The 17,087-nt window shown below is 56.1% G+C and overlaps 1 protein-coding gene across 1 annotated transcript in view; it reads left to right on the top strand.

Annotated features, from left to right (window-relative positions):
* LOC131406887 (anthrax toxin receptor-like) overlaps positions 1 to 15,042 on the top strand; it is a 60,161-nt gene extending 45,119 nt beyond the window's left edge. Inside the window, exons 10-18 of the mRNA XM_058542752.1 lie at positions 2,638 to 2,733; positions 5,379 to 5,448; positions 6,005 to 6,083; positions 8,093 to 8,359; positions 8,681 to 8,806; positions 10,048 to 10,086; positions 11,219 to 11,287; positions 12,803 to 12,880; positions 14,649 to 15,042. Coding sequence (XP_058398735.1) covers positions 2,638 to 2,733; positions 5,379 to 5,448; positions 6,005 to 6,083; positions 8,093 to 8,359; positions 8,681 to 8,806; positions 10,048 to 10,086; positions 11,219 to 11,287; positions 12,803 to 12,880; positions 14,649 to 14,873 — 1,049 coding nt within the window. The 3' untranslated portion in view covers positions 14,874 to 15,042. The remainder of the gene's footprint in view (positions 1 to 2,637; positions 2,734 to 5,378; positions 5,449 to 6,004; positions 6,084 to 8,092; positions 8,360 to 8,680; positions 8,807 to 10,047; positions 10,087 to 11,218; positions 11,288 to 12,802; positions 12,881 to 14,648) is intronic.
* The last annotated feature ends 2,045 nt before the right edge of the window (positions 15,043 to 17,087 follow it).

Below are 17,087 nucleotides of genomic sequence, written 5' to 3'. Positions count from 1 at the left end.
TAGATTAGTTTGCTGCTTTAAATGTCTCCCCAGTGGACTCCTGTGATAGTAACGCCGTGTCTGGCCTGGTGCACTAGGCACAGTGCTTTGCAATTCGTTGCTCTGCTGTGTTGGCTGGGTATTCACGGGGCTTCTCACCTGGGGAGGTAGGCTGGAGGTGGCACCTGGTCATTCTGTTTCCTGTGAACGACTGACCCAGAGTGAGTCTCTGCAAAGAAGCCCAACAGACGGGGCACGTCCGTGATGGCACGTAGTAGGACCCAGTGCAGAGGAGGGCTTTCCTCTGAGGTCCAGTGTCAGGTCCTGCACTGTGGCTGGGACACCCTCTGTGTGGAGTGGGCGGGGCAGGCTGTGTGATGGGAGGACCTGCAGGGGAGGCAGGACCCCCTGTGCAGCACAGGGACATTCTGCAACCAGCCTGGCTGGCCGCTGTCCCTCCACTATGATAATCTTGCCTCCTGTCCTATCCTAGTGTCTCCCAGAGATAACTGCCATAAATAGTTGATCATATATACGTACTACCTGTCTAAACGTACCTTACAAGGGTATTTTTACATTAAAAGGATCATGCATAATACATAACATTTTCCAACTATATGCACAGTATTCTGTCACATGGGTGGACCAGGTTTGTTTCATGAGTCTCCGGGGTCGATATTCAGATTGTTCCTAATCAGTGGACAGCACAAGCCACACTGCTGTGAACATCCCCACGCTTACCTCCCTGCAGGCCTGGGTCCAGAGTTCCGGGGATCGAGACCAGGAGTAGCATTGCTGCATTAAGGGGACACTTGTTAAAGGTGCTCAGTAGTGTCGAATGTCTCTCAAGAGGTTGTCCCCAGGTGTCCCCAGGGCAGGGCACTTCCATCTGTGTGGCCTCTGGGTCTCACAGCAAGTCCCTGCCCCTCCTCACTGCTCAGCTTCCCCCCTGCCTCTGGGGAGCTGCCCGCTTTCCCAACTCCTCTGTCTGGAGCCACCAGAGCCTGGGGTGGAACTTTTCTTCCAGAGACAAAGCTTTCCTTTCCGGAAGGATGGGTCTCCCTTCCAGGGGCTGCCCGACCTTCTGCCGCCTGAGACCTGGTGGGCAGTGGGACTGGACGTGGGCAGTACAGCTCCCTGCAAGCCCTTTTTAGTCCTTCCTGTGGCTGGATTTTCTTGCTGTGGTTGTTACTGTTGGGAGAGTTGGCGTGAGGGGTGCAGGAAAGCAGAAGGAGCAGCTCTCTAGACAAAGCAAAATGCTTTAGCTCCAAGTCTCTTCTACCCAAACATCTGAAAGCATGCCCCTGCCTTCCACTTATGGAGACTCTCCGGAGCTAACCAGACCCTCTGTGAGAGCCACAGGCCCTAGAGACCGTGGGGGTCCTGCTGCAGAGGTGAAGAGGGACTTGAGGGCAGCAGGGGACACAGGTAGGAAGGAAGGGCATGCAGGCAGAGGGGCAGCCTGCATTTTACATGTGGGCTCCCGTTGTCTTGAAACACTTGAAAACCTAACAAAACTTGTCCGCAGGGCAGCTTTGGCCCACAGCCCAAGAGTCTGTTCTCTTCAAGGCTGAGAATGTGCAGACTTTGTCTTTATAAGCTAGGTGCAGCAGGAAGACCTGAAGCAGGAGGAATGGGGACTGCCAGGTCCAAGGTCACGCTGGCATTCCTGAGGAATTGCCCTCGAGTCGATGGACCTTGGGCAAATCAAGCATCTTGATTGGAATTAGCCAGGCCTGGGCCAGGAGGCAGCGGTGGGGGCTAATGACCTTGGGCTTGCAGCAGGAAGACCTGCATGTTATCCCGGCTAACTCCCCACGCCCAGGCCCGCTAGCTGCCCTCTCTCTATCCCCTGGTGTGTGCTTCAGGGGCGGGGATGTGCCAGGGCAGCCCCAGCAGCCTGGCGACGGGCTAGGGCCCAGAGCTGCACCTGAGCATGTTAACGTCTCCCAGGGTGTGCTGCGTGTGCTCCGTGAAGGGTCAGGAAGAAGCAGGGGAAGAGCAGTCATCTCCAGGCTTCTAGAACTGCAGCTAAGACGAGATTTCACCTTCCACTGGGGATACTCCAGTGCAGGATCTTGGACTCCTTGCCTGCCTCCCCTGAGTCCTGGCCTTGCTCCTGGGGCCTCCAGCCTGCCATGGGCACACAGAAAGACGGGGAGGAGGAATAGACCCCCAGGTGTTCACAAAGTCCCACGGGCACCCCAGCCTGGGTGCCCACCTCCGACAGGAGTCAGGGATGTCTTCAACCTGAGTTGTCTAGACTCCTCTCTTGTTTATGTGAAGGAGGGCCTGGTGGAGAGTACGGCCTGCACCCCTGTGGTGGACCACGGGATTTCAGGGTTGTAAAGCCATGGCTGGGTTTCCCTGATGGAGGGGATGAGGCTGGGTGCCTTTAATGGGCTCAGTGGGTCAGGGGCAATGATGAGGGGACCCCCGGGCGCTCAAGGCCCTGCCCAGACACCTCAGAGTAAACCCTCAGCACCAGCAGGTGAGGATCTGGCCCATGGGTCCCACGGATGCTGGTTCAGACACAGCTGCTTCCTCATAGGAACGTCCTGGGAGTTCCATTTTGAGGGTGGCCTGGCATACTTGAGAGCAGAGGGAGGAAAGCACTCCACCCCTCCTCACACACACCTTTGGATGTTGCTCTTGCAGAAGAATACGAAGCGACATTTTATGTACCAGGCATACCTCGAAGTAAGAAGGAGGAAATTATTTGCAGATATCAGTTGCCATTCTCGCAGCCCTTCAGTAAGTAGTCCCCTTCAGCCTCCACATGACAAATTTCCCACGCCAGGCTACATTCCCCTCAGCCAGCCAAGCCTTCAAAGTTCTTGCTGACCATTCTCTGTGGACGCTGTGGGGATAGAGGCTGCATGGACAAGCAGAGGAGGGACCTACCTGAGAAGCCTGGCCACCTCCCCTTCATCTGCAAGCCAGGAAGTCATCAGCCCCCAGCACCACAAGAGGACCTGGAGCGGGGCTTTCCCCCTGCCGGGGCTGGGTGTGGGGTGCAGGGTCTGCCCTCACAGCATCATGCCCTTAGCTTTCCTCAGCTCTCAGTCCGCCTGAGACCCGAGGACCCAAATCCCACGAGTCAGCTGGTGGGAAGTGGAGGCAGCCCCAGGGCCCTGAGGCCGTGCCAGGTGCACTGGTAGCTTCCCCAGGAAGGTGTGTCCACCTTGGATTGAGAGACAATGCTAACTGCTGGCCTGGGTCCTGGAATCCTGCCTCAAGCACACGTCACCTGTGTGTCCCTGACCCAATGAGTGTTCTCTTCTCAGCCTCTGCTTTCCCTACTGCCAAGTGGGGCCACTGTGGTGGTTGCACTATCTCAGCTCTAGCACATACGGAAACCTAGTATTTGGAAATACGGAGGCATGGGGTGAACCCCCATGATGGCTGAGAGGCCTGAGGAAGCCCAGAGTTGGGGCAGGCAGATGTTGTACCTCAGCGCTGAGGTAGGTGTGACCTTCCCCACAGAGGGCATGGGGAACAGTTGGACTGTCTGCCTCCTCCTCAATCTCCCGGTTGGCCCCTGGATGCCTTCATTTGATCTGATCATCTATGTTCAGTGACTTCTTCCAGGGCCATCTGGTAAACCCGGAGCAACTCCCCTGCCCCAGCACACTTCTAGGCCGTCTCTCCTTCTTTCCATGGGTGCCTAGAATGGGGCAGAGCACTGTCACTGCCACATTCCCCCACTGCAGCGTTGTGTAGGCAGCCTCAGGGATTGTGTCCCTGTCTGTACTTTCTGAGGAGAGGCTTAGGGACTGAGTAACTCCCTTATACAGAGAGCTAATGTGTGCTGAGCACTGACTACATCAGGTACTAAGGGCCTCACCTAACACTATCCCCACTCATTCTCAGAAGAGACCTATTGTTACCCGTTTGTGTGGATCTGGAACTGGTGGCCTTCTCCCTGCTCTGGCCTGTGAACACGCTACTGGAAAAATCATTGCATTCCTTTCGGAGTTTTTTCCCACTTAGTCCCAAGCATCCCACCCCTCAGGCCCAAGCCCTTTCCCCTATTAGTACTTGGCCATTAGTTTTCATTATCAGCACCAATGAAGGAGTAACACAGTTCAGAAGTTCATAGCTAATCTGACAACAGATTTAGAGCCAAAGAGCTGCTTACGAGGAAATGACCATTCCGTAGAGAATAGCCCTGACCCACGGTTCAGGGCTACAAAAAGAGTTTGGGCTCAGGACTGAGAAGGCTCCACAGCTGCAAGTTATGGAATTCTGTTTAGCCTGGTGAGTACCAACTCCACACACAAAGAAACCAGAACACAAGAACAAAGAAAGCCCCTGTTCCCTCCTCAGGCTCCCCTGTCTCGGTAGGTGGCACCACCATCCACCCAGTTGCTCTGATCAGAAACCTGCATGTCATGTTGACTCCTCTTTGCTTCATCCCCACATCGAGTCCACCAGCAAGCCCTGGTGGGGCTCCAGACAGAGGTCTCTTCCGAGAATTAGTTGGGATAGTGTATGTAAGGCACTTAGCACAGTACCTGATGCAGTTGGATGTTGCCTGTCTAAAACACATCTGGCTCTGGCCAGCCCTCGACGGATTCATTGTACCTAGAATAAACCCAAACCCCTTCCCAGGGCCCACGAGGCCTGCCCACCTCTCCTCACTCACTTCTGTCCTCCTCAGCAAGCTCAGGTAGTCACGCCTCAGGGCCTTGGCACATGCCATCCCACAGCCCAGAACATTCTTCCCTCGCATCTCTCCCTGGCTTTCCCCTCATTTGGTTTCAGCTCCAGGAACGCCTCCTCAGAGAGACCTTATTTTTAATGGAAATTTTCAATAATATACAAAAGGAGCAGAACCTGCGTAATGACCTTGATGCAGCCTTCCCCCTACTTTCAATAATTATCAACCCTGACCAATCTGGTTTTGTTGATACCCTTGCCACCGATTATTTTGAAGCAAATCCCAGACAAGCAGCATTTCAGGTATAAATATTTTAGTTTCTCTGAAAGAGAAATTGTCTCTGACAGGCAGGACAGGTCACCCATTCCTAAGCAGCTGTCCCTTCCCCTCCATTCTCTGTCCGTTCCCTTGTCTAGTGATGTCACGGTACTTATCACTCTCTGGCATTCATTTTGTTCATTGTTTGTTATTTCATTGTCTTTCTCCCTCTCCAGTCCCTCAAGTGTGATGCTCTTGAGAGCAGGCACTCTGCCTGCCTTGTTCCCCTTAAACCTCAGAGCATGGCCCGGTGCCTGGTGCCTGGTAGGAACGCAGTGGTATCTTTGGATAGAAGAAGGCAGAGAGAAGAGGAGCTGGCGTCTGCCCAAGCGTTAGCTCTGCTTGCCAAGGGCAGGGAGGAGGGGAGAGGTGGATGGATGGACGTGTCCACTGATGTTCTCATTTCATTTTCTTTTAGATAAAAAACCCACCTATCTGAGTCGAGACTCATTAGTTTGCCCAGGACATGTATTTAAGCATGTTGGACAGTAAGTGCTCCAGGGTATCCGATGGGCAATTTTTGCCACCGTGAGGTGCCCGAGATGTGTGATGCTGCCTCTGCTGGAACAGCACTTGCCTTCTCTGGGAGGACTCAGGGCATCCAGCATACCTGCCCCTGGTGGTGGTCCCCCTAGGTGCTCAGGGATTTGCTGTGGCCCAGGATTTGCTGAGGAGGGCAGGATGCGGGAGGTGGTGTCCCCCAGGGAGGGTTCCTTTGCTCCAGGGAGACTTTCAGGGCTAAACCAACATACACTATAAATACCGAAGAGTCACGATGGTGACCATATGTTCATGCCTAGTTACTTAGCCCATGGGCACAAGGGCATCTGACCCCATGCAGGGCTCCTCACTGCCTGGTCAGCCTTCACTGCAGAGATTGACCTTACAGTGTTTGGACTGAGCTCTGCTTACCCATGCGTGTGGTCTACTCTCCAGTGGCCCTAATGCGTACAGTGAGGACAGCTATTGGCTGCGGTTTGAGCCAAGGGCAGTAACAGTACCTGTCTGAGCTGGTGGTCATGATCTGCCCATCCTGTACTTTAGGAAAGTCATCATTGATTGCAGCCTGGACAATGGCGTCAGCTTCATGGGAGAGACAATGACAATCACGAGCATCAACTGTGTGAGTGCCAGGATGGGGCTGCAGCCTTCCCCCGGGCTGTCCAGAGTCCCTGCAGTGGAGAGAGAGACACCCTGGGGATCAGGAAGGAGGAACAGTGGCCCCAGGCAAGCCCAGCAAGTAGCTTGTGCAGACAGGCACCTCGGGAGCATCTCACAGTCAGCCAGGACCTTAAGGCCTTCCTCGGGGAGCTGTCCCCCAGCTCAGGCTTGGGAAGTGCCCTGGGAGTGCTTCTATAGGAGCACCAGGGGTGCAGCCAGCTGGCCAGGCCTTGCAGAACCTCTGCTCTCTGAACCAAGTGTCATTGAAGGCACCTGGGGAGGACCAGTTAGAACTCCAGACTGACCCCAGAAATGGAGCTGAGACTCTGCCCACGCTGTCTCCCACGCTGCCACCTCCCTGACCCGGGTCTAGCGGTGGGGACGTCAGGGCTCCATCATGGATTCCAGCTGGGGCGAGTGGGAGAGGCTGGAAGGTGTGTGCTAGGAGCCAGAATCCAGGACCTCTGAGGTTCCTGGGCCCTCCAAATGGGGGACCCTGGCACAGGGGATTTGGAGAGTGGGCCCAGCTGTGGCCCTGCATAGCCAGGGTGTGTATCCACTGCACTGGTGCCCAGGCTACTGGTACAGCTCTGAACCCACTCATGATTGTCACAGCCCCCGCCCCCAAGCCTGCTTGGGGACACCTACTGTCATTTTGCAGATGTCTTCAGCCTCCCTTCTGCCTCTCTTCCTCTCTCCTGCTCCTCAGCTGTCCCTCTGTGCTAACTCTCTCTGACCTCTGCAGGAAGTGTCTCCTCTGTGGGTGGGGAAGCTGTCAGGGCTGTGGGGAGGGGCCGGGGACTCAGCTCAGGGAGAGGCACCTGGGAATGGAGGTGCTGCCCCCCGGGCCCCACTCCTCAGAGGTTCTCATCATCTGGGCGCCTCAGCTCAGGGTGGCATGACTTGGGCGACAGAGAGCGTTAGGTGGTGGAAGACGTGTGCGTGGGAGGAGGGACGCCTGCGCCTATGGCCTCCGCCGTGTGTCCAGTACCAGCTTGTGAGGGTTGCAGCGCTGCTGACGGTCCTCCATGTGTGTGTCTTCGCTGTCCCTGGACATCCACTCACCGGTCAGCAGCTGAACTCACGCATTCGCCCGTCAGGAGTCCCACCAGCTGACAGCCCGCCCTCGACAGGCGCATTTAGAAAGAACTCAAGAGCAGCCTGTGGCTCTGGGCCAGCACAGGGCCGTCACCGTCAGCCTGGCCTTTGCCTCTCACCTCAGGGCCCTGTTTCCTGGGCACAGGCTCTGTCACCCCACTCTCCCTCTCCTGCTTCTCTGAGAGCAGAGACTTGGTGTGGGGAAGGGCTGTGCAGCGTGCGTGTCCACAGATGCGGCACCCTTTCCCGTGGTCATGAGGAACACAGTAGCTCCCGTTCCTTAAGCCCCCACATGGACCTGGCCTGTCCCGGACTTGCTGTAATCGCTCTCAAATCCAACAAGTGCCCGCTCATTTCCTCATTACAGGACACAACAGGCTCAGAGAGGTTGAGTCGCTTTGCCGAAGGTTGCAGAGCCATGAAGTGCGGAGAGAGGCGATGGAGGCTGGACCCGGGGCTCCTGCCTCTGCTCTTGCACCCCCACCTCTCAGTGGGCCCAGCAGCCCCTCCTCACCCGTCTGTGTCTCTGTAGCTTTTTGTGGTCTTCACAACACCCCTGTACTGTCAAACATGGCATGCAGTGAGGGCTGGGTTTGGTCAGTCCGTGGAAGATTCTGAAATACCTTGACAGGGCTCTGGGGCAGAGCTTCTGAGCAGAGCCAGTGGTGGGGTCTGTGGCCCAGGGCTCCAGAGTGGCTCTCCTGGTCCCAGCCTTGGCCTCCTCGTCCTGCTGTGGTCCATCGAGGTGGGGCAACCTGAGGAGAAGAGGGAGCGGGCAGACGAGTATGTCTGGTGTGGGAGGCCAGGTGGTGGGCGCCTGGGAAGAGGCCACCCGGGCCCATCCCACGCCTCTGCCACGTGTCCTTTCTGTAGCCAGATGCCACGGCTGTTCCAAAGACGGAGACCTCTGTGCCCACAACTGTCACACGGAAGAGGACCCCGGTGCCCACGACTGTCACACGGAAGAGGACCCCGGTGCCCACGACTGTCACACGGAAGACGACCCCGGTGCCCACGACTGTCACACGGAAGACGACCCCGGTGCCCACGACTGTCACACGGAAGACGACCCCGGTGCCCACGACTGTCACACGGAAGACGACCCCGGTGCCCACGACTGTCACACGGAAGACGACCCCGGTGCCCACGACTGTCACACGGAAGACGACCCCGGTGCCCACGACTGTCACACGGAAGACGACCCCGGTGCCCACGACTGTCACACGGAAGAGGACCCCAGTGCCCATGACAGTCACACGGAAGCGGACCCCAGTGCCCACGGTTGTCACAGCAAAGGAGACCCCAGTGCCCACGACTGTCACACAGAAGGAGACCCCAGTGCCCACGATTGTCACAGAGAAGGAGACCACAGTGTCCACGACTGTCACACAGGAAGAGACCACAGTGCCCACGACTGTCACACAGGAGGAGACCACGGTGCCCACCATTGTCACACAGGAGGAGACCACAGTGCCCACTGTGGTCCCACAAGGCCTGAGCCCCAGCAACCATTTCTTCTTCCCTGTGCTCATCCCAGCCCTGCTCATGTTCCCGGTGCTGATCTGGTGCATCTGGTGCTGCAGGAGGGTGAGTGCCCCCTGCCCACAGTCCTGTGGCCTAGGACCTCGCCAACCCCCTGAGGGACCTGGACGCTCTCCTGCCCCATGGTCCTGCCTGTGGGCAGGTTCCTGTCAGCTCCAGGGTCGTCACGTGAGCACCAGAGGCGCAGGCTCTGTACTCCATTCCCGGTCACACACACAGCCTGGGCTTCTCAGGAGCCTCCTGCCTCATGGGTGCCTCAGGGAGGTGGCCTACGGGCTGCCCTGCCCCTGGGGAGAGGTGACCCCAGGCCCCTGAGACCAGGGCTGCCTCACAGTGGCCAAGCTTCTGGAGGACTCAGGTGGACCAGAGCCAGGAGGAGGCCTCTGCTGTTGAGGGAAGAAGGAGGGTCTGCAGGAGACACAGAGGGCCCCAAAGAGAGATTGATGCTGGCTGGTACTATTCGGAACCTTTGAAAACCAGCATGGATCTCTGCACATCTCTAGTGCCTTCCGTCAGTCCCTCCTCAGTCGTTACTGAGCACCAGGACATGCTGGGCCCCGAGCTGGGCACAAAAGGACAGAGTGGGGGGCCACAGCCTAGTGTCTGCTCTGGCGTTGGTGCCCGGGGGTATTGAGGGTAAAATGTCAACCTTCATAGGGTGTGGCAAGTGCCTTGTGTAACGAGAACAAGAGCAAAGGACAGGGCCTGGCCCGGGGGAGGGAGGGAAGGCAGAGGCTCTGGCTCCCTGGGTTTGCAAGGACACATGCCAGAGAGCTGGATGGAGAGGGAGGTGGAGGCAGAGGTGTGAAAGGCCTAAGCAAAGCCGCAGGACGCAAGGCCATAGAATTTCTACAAAGGGGGAGCAGTGATGAGAGAAAGCTCAGGGGCAGGGGCCTGTCATCCCTGAGGGCTGCGAGGCCAGGGAGGGCTGCAGGGCATGGGGAGGGGAGACGAGGAGGATGGAAGTGGGGAGTGTTCTCTTGTCTTCACATGATGTAAGGCTGCTGAGGAAAGGACCAGGCGGGGTGGCTCTATCAGGGACCAGGACCTTAGTCTGCTGTCTCCCTGTCCACCCTCCAGGGAGGTACCCATTCCCCTTGGACACCGAGCAGCCCAAGGCTCAGGGAGCTGGAGCCTGTTAACCACAGACCACAGGCAGCGGGCGCCCAGATTGACACCCCTTGTTCTGTCCCTGTGCTGCAGAGCAGGGTCCCGTCCTGCTTGCGGGGCTGAGCCAGAGCCCTCCCTGCCCCTTCCAGCCTGTGTTTGTCTCTTTAACATTCTAGACCGTCAAGGAGCCACCACCAGTGCAGAAACCAGAAAAGGTAGGTGCTGTTAGGTCCTGATGCTGTCAGCATGCGTGATGCACACACTGAGCTTCCCAAACAGGCCTCCTGCAGCCTGTCGGGCTGTTTCCACTCCCGCCCGCCAGCTCCCAAGCACCTGGGCAGAGAGAGCTGGCAGAAAGGAGACAGAGGAGCAGGGGGAGACCTGGGAAGGACGTGGGACACAAAATGTCACCCACAAAAACCCTTTCTGTGCTCCCAACCCAGCCTGACCCAGGGCCTTTGTCACTGAGTTAGCAACTTGAGGTAGCCTGCCAGGATCCCTACTGAAACAAATGGGGCTTTTGGGTCAATTCCCAAATGACTGTTTGTAGGATGGTCCTTCACCAGGACTCAGGTGAGTTCTTGGAAAAGGGGTCTCAGGTTTCAGGGACCTCGTCCCCCCTCCAGGTCTCTTGTATGTTGGGCTCCATATCCTTGGTCTTCATCCCTGTCCTCTGGCGGGGTGAGGGGCTTGGCTGGGGCTGGCCTTTAGGGACTGCAGGGCTGAGGAGGGTGAGGGAGTCTTACCTGGCATTGAGCTGTGAGGGCGGCCCAGCCCAGGGTAGCACAGGGACTAAGGGTTAGGTGAGCAGGCTGTGGTTCGCTGGGCGTGGGGGCCAGAGCAGTGCCCATAAGAAGTCGTTAGAGGTGGGGCCCGGGGTCCCGAGGCACGGGGACCTGGGCCTGGGATCTGGAGGGCAGCAGGCCTCACTGCCCAGGACTGGCCTCTGTGCTAGTTGCAGTGTGGCCTGGGGAGGCTGGATTTGCCCGAGGCAGGGAATACAGCCGTGTCACCTGGAAATGCTCGCAGCCCTGACGGCCCTCCATGACGTTGCATGACCTCACACCAGGCTTCTCCAATAAGGGCGGCCTCCTGGAAACCAAGGGGAGGGGACAGGATTTGTTGGCCTTTTGGGAAAGAGCCATGTTTGAAAACTGAAATGAGTCTGCTTGTTTTTCACACCGGGCCCCTCTCCTTTGGTGCAGGATGCTGCTCCTTTGCCTTTGAACTCTCCAACAAGCATTTGCTGAGTGGCGGGTTTTTGACAGGTGCTGGGGCAACAGATGTCATGTGTCTCTACCCCAGAGGCCACCAGACCAGGAAGCAGACAGTGTTTTTTCTTCCTAGGAGCCAGAGACATGCCCTACAGTGATTGTCCCTTGTGGGTGCCAGCAAGACCGGATAAGACAGATGGAGGTAGGAAGGGCGCTTAGAGAGGGCCTGTGACCCCTAGGCTGGGGTGTGGGAAGAGGGGGCAGCCAGTTTATGCCACACAGGCCTGGCCCTGAAGGCATGGCTTGGGTGGAGATGAGCTCTCTGGGTACGGGACTTTGATCACTCAGTGCCTGACAAAAACCCGAGGCCTTCTCGACCCTCATGGCCAGCGTAGGAGAAAAACTATGGGGGCTCATGCTCACACCACCACCAGCAGTGTCCTAGCTTCAAGTCTCCCCTTTGGAAGGGGCCCCGGTTTCTGGACATTGGTGGCTGGCTCACAGCCGGCCAGTCCCTGGGTCTCCGAGGTTTGTCATCAGCTCCAGCGATGGCTGGGCTTCACCGGCCACCAGGTAGATGAGTGAAGAGAAACTACATCACAGACAGGCCTGTGCAGGTCACAACAAAAAAGGAATGTTCTGAGCCAAGTTCTTACACCAGTAAACTACCCAGCAATGGCAGTGGCTCCTGCTGCCCCTGCAGAGGGTCCCTCAGCAGAGTGAGGGGAAGAACCAGCTGCATGTCCTTGTGGCCACTGAGATGGGAGACAGAGGTGCAGGAGGAGGGGGCCTGAAGGAAACCTCCTCCCCAGAGAGTGCTGTGGCCCCAGCCTGGTGAGGGAGAAGCCAGCCCACCAGGAGGCAGGAGATGACAGGGCTGGAGAGGGCCCCGGGTGGCCGGTGGTGAGGAGGAAAGCACCCCATGGTCTCTGCCCGGCTTTGCCCTCCTGCTCCCTGGTCCTGCCTCTCTCCCTGCTTGGATCTGTTGTTCCTCCTCGGAGCCTCAGATGGGAGCTGGAGAGCCAGGCCTGCCTCTCCCCTGACGGTCAGTGTGGGGGCACAGAGAAGCCAAACACACCTTCCAGGGAGGGAGGAAGCCTCCTGCCAGAGGCTTGCTCTTGCTCAGAGGGCATGACCCCCACCCCACCAGGACCCAGAGTGGCCCGAAGTTTAGGAACTTGCAGCCATGATGCCCCCCACCACTGGGTCCAGGGACACCTTCTGGTCTCTTCTCTGCCTTCCCTTCCGGCTGCCTCTCCCACCCCCCACCCCTGTATCAGGAACTGGACCCCTGAGCAAGGCATAGGTCCTCTTCCCTGCCTTCTCCTTGTGCCCCCCAAATAAGGCGCTTCTTCCCCCCTTCTTTGGCTCCTGCCCAGGTCTCCCACACTCACCTCGCGTTTCCCCTTCAGGACCTCTCCTTGGCCACCACATATCTCCTCCAACCTCTGAACTTTTTCTCTAAAAGTAGCCCCTGACTTCTCCTCCTGCACCGAAAATACTGATTTGTCCCAGATTCCAAAACAGTCTGTGTCCCACAGTGACCACCCCCGTTCAAAAGGCACCAGACACCGTCCCCTAGGTGGAGGCTGCAGTGCTGTCTCGGCGAGTTCATGGGTCAGAGCCCCCGGAAGCCACTGGGAGCTGGAGGGGACACCACCCCTCTGGAGACAGTGTCCACGCCTATAGGTTCATCACAGCCATATTTGCCTTTCAGGGCAAACTGGATACCTTGTGTAACTTTGTTCAGAGCTGCAACCAGGTGCCATTGATGTGGTGTCAGCCCAGGGACAAGGTAAGCAGGGGTCAGGCATGTTCCCCGAGGGGGAAGGGCCTTTGATTTTGGCCCTTGACAGTTGCCCTCTGGGACTGTGGGTCATCTGCCAAGGAGGAATGGCCAAGACATGGAGACATGGTGCTCTTGAGCCTCCCAGCACCATTCTGGATATGACACCCATGCATTTCCTTTGCATTGTCATGTCAGGAGTGTCAGGATCTTTCTTATCTAGAGCAATTCCCGGCCCTTCCAGACCTAAGTAAAAAGGGCTGGAGAGGAAGGCAGGCCAGTGAGGGCTATTGGCCTCCCAGTCATCGTCGTCCTCACTGCCCACCCAACCCTGCGAGTCTGCTGGCTCCTCCCCCTCCACTGAGACTCTGCTGGGCTGGTCACAAGGAGGCCAGGAGTGATGGAGGGCATGGTGACACCCTCCCCAATATTGTCTGCCCAACAGTGACTGGTTTTAACATGTAGTAAAGGTTCCATCCATGTATCATTGCTTGAGACAACGGTGAGAAGCCATATTGCTAGAATTGTCATCTTTTTTTTTTTTTAAAGATTTTATTTATTTATTTTTTCCCCCCATAGCACCACTAGGTAGTTGTATGTCATAGTTGCACATCCTTCTAGTTTCTGTACGTGGGACGCGGCCTCAGCATGGCCGGAGAAGCAGTGCGTCGGTGCGCGCCCGGGATCCGAACCCGGGCCACCAGCAGCGGAGCGCGCGCACCCAACCGCTAAGCCACGGGGCCGGCCCTACAATCGTCATCTTGAAATTTAATAATGTGGCTAATTTTTATTGAGTCCTTCCCATTGCCATTTGCTAGCCTAAGAACTTTATAGGTTTGCCCTCTTTTCATCCACCAACTGTACGTGTAGGGATTACTATCATCCCAGTGTTACCAAGGGGGCAGCTGATGCACAGAGAGGCTGAGTCACTTGTCACAGATCACAAAGCTTGAGAGTGGCCAAGCTGGACTTGAACCCTGAATCAGGCTCCATCCTTCTCACTGCCCCCCTTTCGGGTCAGCAGTCATGATCTCATGATGGTTACCCCAAAACCACAGGAGGGCTGCCCTTCTTAGGCCCTGGACCCCAAGGAGAGCGGTGCTCTTGGCTCTCTTGGGGCTCGTGTACCAGGGCTTCCCCTGCTCAGACCCTTGGCACAGACCTTGCCAGGGGTCCTGGATGGCCCTGTCATTCCCAGGGTCTGTTGTGAGGGCTGTATTGGCCACATTCAGGGAACACTGGTTCTTGGTGGCTGGACAAGTGGGCTTTTAGAAGCAGTATTATTCTCTTTCCGAAACAAGATGCCCATGGGTGCTGCTGCCTCCACAGCCTGTCACTCATCTGAGGGTGTCCCCACCTGCCCTGGGGACCGGAGCTCAGCCTGAGTGCTGTGGTGAGGGCTCATCCTTTCAGTACACAGTCATCGAGAGAGCATGGGCAACACTGAGGCAGAGGCAGCAGTCAGGCTCATCCTTGCTCCCCAGGCTTCCAGTCCAGGGGGAAGCAGAAAAGTTCAACACTAGAGCAAAAGGAGTCCAGAGTCAGAAAACGAGCTGCCGGGGAAGGCAGGGCAGATTTCCCATGTCTGAACAGCATCTCAGAATAGGACTCCTGGCTAGAAGCCATCACCCAGGAAAAGGAAGGGCATCAACAAACGTCCACCCTGTGGGTCCTGACGGGTCCAGAGCCCGACCCCCTTGAGCCAAGGAAACCACAGCCTTCTGGTCCCCATTGCAATGGCTTCTCAGTGACCTTCTCTGTCTTATTTTCCCTGCAGGGGAGGTACATCAGCTTCACCCTAGTGAAGCCCCCCTGCACACAGATGCCCTGCAGCTCAGAGATCTGCCTTCGACCCAGCCAGCAGTGCTTCCCCAACAGCTGCTGCTCATGGTGCCAACACCCCCGACCCATCTGCTCCCAGCCTCCCTCCAGGACGCTGTCACTGATCCTTCCCCCTGCCCAGACACTCTGCAGAACTGCTTTGTCACTCCCACCCCCTTAGCCCAACCTCGAAAGCACCAAAGATTCTTAAGAGCCCCTTGGGTACTGAATTGTACATATATATTGAATCTTGGTTTACAGTCAAAAGGAGTTGGACTTTGTTGCTGATCAGCAAGAAATTTGTTACCTGGTGAGCATTGCTCCACTGTGTGAGACGTCTATCTATACTCCTCCTGCGGGGACAAAGTACTCTGGTGTCCTGTGGACGCAGACATGGATGAGTCCCACTCCCCACAGCCTGGCCTTTGTCTGTCCCCAATGGCTGGGACACACGGGGTTTTGGCCAAATTTTGCTGTTTGAAAAATATCAAAACGTCTTTGAAATGTGAATGCAACCATATGTATGTCACTCACTGGCTATTACTTAATCTCTTTATCAAGTTATTAATCTTGTTGTGCTTCAGTTTCCTCACTCAAAAGATGAGGATAATGGTATCTCCTCTAAAGGGTGCCATGAGGTTGATGCTATGGGCTGCAGTGTGCTCACCTCAGGGCCAGGCCCCTGTTAAACACTCAGTGCCAATAGCTAATGCCTTCCCTCTTTTCCCCAGGGGAAGAGGGGAAGATGAGCTCAGAGACAGCAAAAAGTACTTGGAGAGCTCAGGGGAGTCAGAATGGAGACAATGCCTGGGCCTGTCAGCTCTGGACACCAGGATGTGGGTTGGCACACATGAGCATTCTCTGTGAGGAGGCTGCTGACCACAGACAGCTTCATGTCCCAGGCCCACAATCCACATAACCTCCCAGACACTATTGGAAAAGGCCCTGGAACCTACTGCATCCTTCAGAAATGTTAGCTCCCTTCCCATACCCTTAATATTTCTCATGATATAAAGGAAACTCTTGGTGCCCACGTTCCTGGGCTTTAAAGTCTGCTCCTCTCCTAACAGAGCCAGACATTCCAGTCATTCAGATCCCTTCTCATTAAGTCTTTTTCAATCTGATCCAGTTTTCCTTCCACACTAACATTCCTGAGGACTATCCATAGGTAAGACTCCATTTTGAGAATCCTAGAACATGCATGGAAGTGAGACTGAAGCAACCCCTTGGGTCACAGAGTCCAAGAAGGACCACATTAGAAGGGTACGCAGAATGGCTACACTCTAACCACACTGCCCCTCTCCCAGGCCATCCTAGCACTGCACTGAGAGGGCCCTTCTGGGCCTATAGATTCTGCAATACGAAAACGGGAACCCAAGGTGAACATCTAGCCTTGCCCAGCGTTAGGGGATGCTTCCAAGGAGGCCTACTCTAGTCTCACCTAACTAGGATCACAGGAGGAATCTGCAGGAATCTGGGAAGGAGAAGGTGGCCAGGCCATATAGCAACTAGCACTCAGATATCAGCAGACCATGTTCCTCTTATCAGCAGTTCCTGAGTAGAGATCCCAGCCAGTGGTTCTGCCAATCTGCAGAGCCAAGCCAGTGGACCTATCTAGCCAGGGAGCTTTGTGGGCCGTTCTGCCTGATTCGAGTCCCCAGCAAACAAGCTGTGCAGGCCTTGGAGCCTGTTGTGCCCCCTCACCCATGCAGGGAAGCAAATTCCTAGCCCCACCAAATGGCGAATATAGCCCCCAGTTCTCCTCAACCAGGCAGCATAACCAGAATACCCAAGAAGCTGCATAGCCCATCCTACTGCCTCACTTGCAGTGGCTTCAAGCAGAGACTGCAGCCAGCAAATCTTCCTGTCTGCAGAGCTGAGCTGGTGGCCGTGTCTGACCAGAGAACTTGGTAGCATTCTGCTTGATTCAGGTCTTTAGCCAATGAACCATGCTGGCCTTGGAGTCTGTTCTGCCACTCTGCCTAGGCAGGGAAATGGGTTCATGGCCCCATCTACTACTGAGTAGAGTACTAGAGGCCTGACCAGAGAATCAGGGCAACTATGGAGCCCATTCTACAGCCACACTTGGGCATGAAACCAAGAAAGTGGTTCCATCCATATGTTCCCAGCCAGTGGCACCTCGCTGACCTCAGAGCTCAGGCAATGGCTTCATCCAAATAGAGACCCCAATAGCAAGCCCCACTTACACAAGTATGCTATCTACTCACCTGTCCAGATCCCCAAGCTGAGCTAACTAGTGAAGGTGCTGTCTTAACTAGTGGCAGACTATCTCTGCCAAAGCAAACCTGTAAGGTAGGGAAGAGGAGACTGCTTAGTCACATGTACACATACCAACACAATGAATCAGGGATCATTAATAGTCAGGTAAACATGA

The sequence above is a fragment of the Diceros bicornis genome, chromosome 6 (assembly GCF_020826845.1).
Source record: "Diceros bicornis minor isolate mBicDic1 chromosome 6, mDicBic1.mat.cur, whole genome shotgun sequence".
NCBI lineage: Eukaryota > Metazoa > Chordata > Mammalia > Perissodactyla > Rhinocerotidae > Diceros > Diceros bicornis.
The sequence above is the reverse complement of the archived record's forward strand: the minus strand, read 5'-3'. Positions and strand labels throughout refer to the sequence as shown.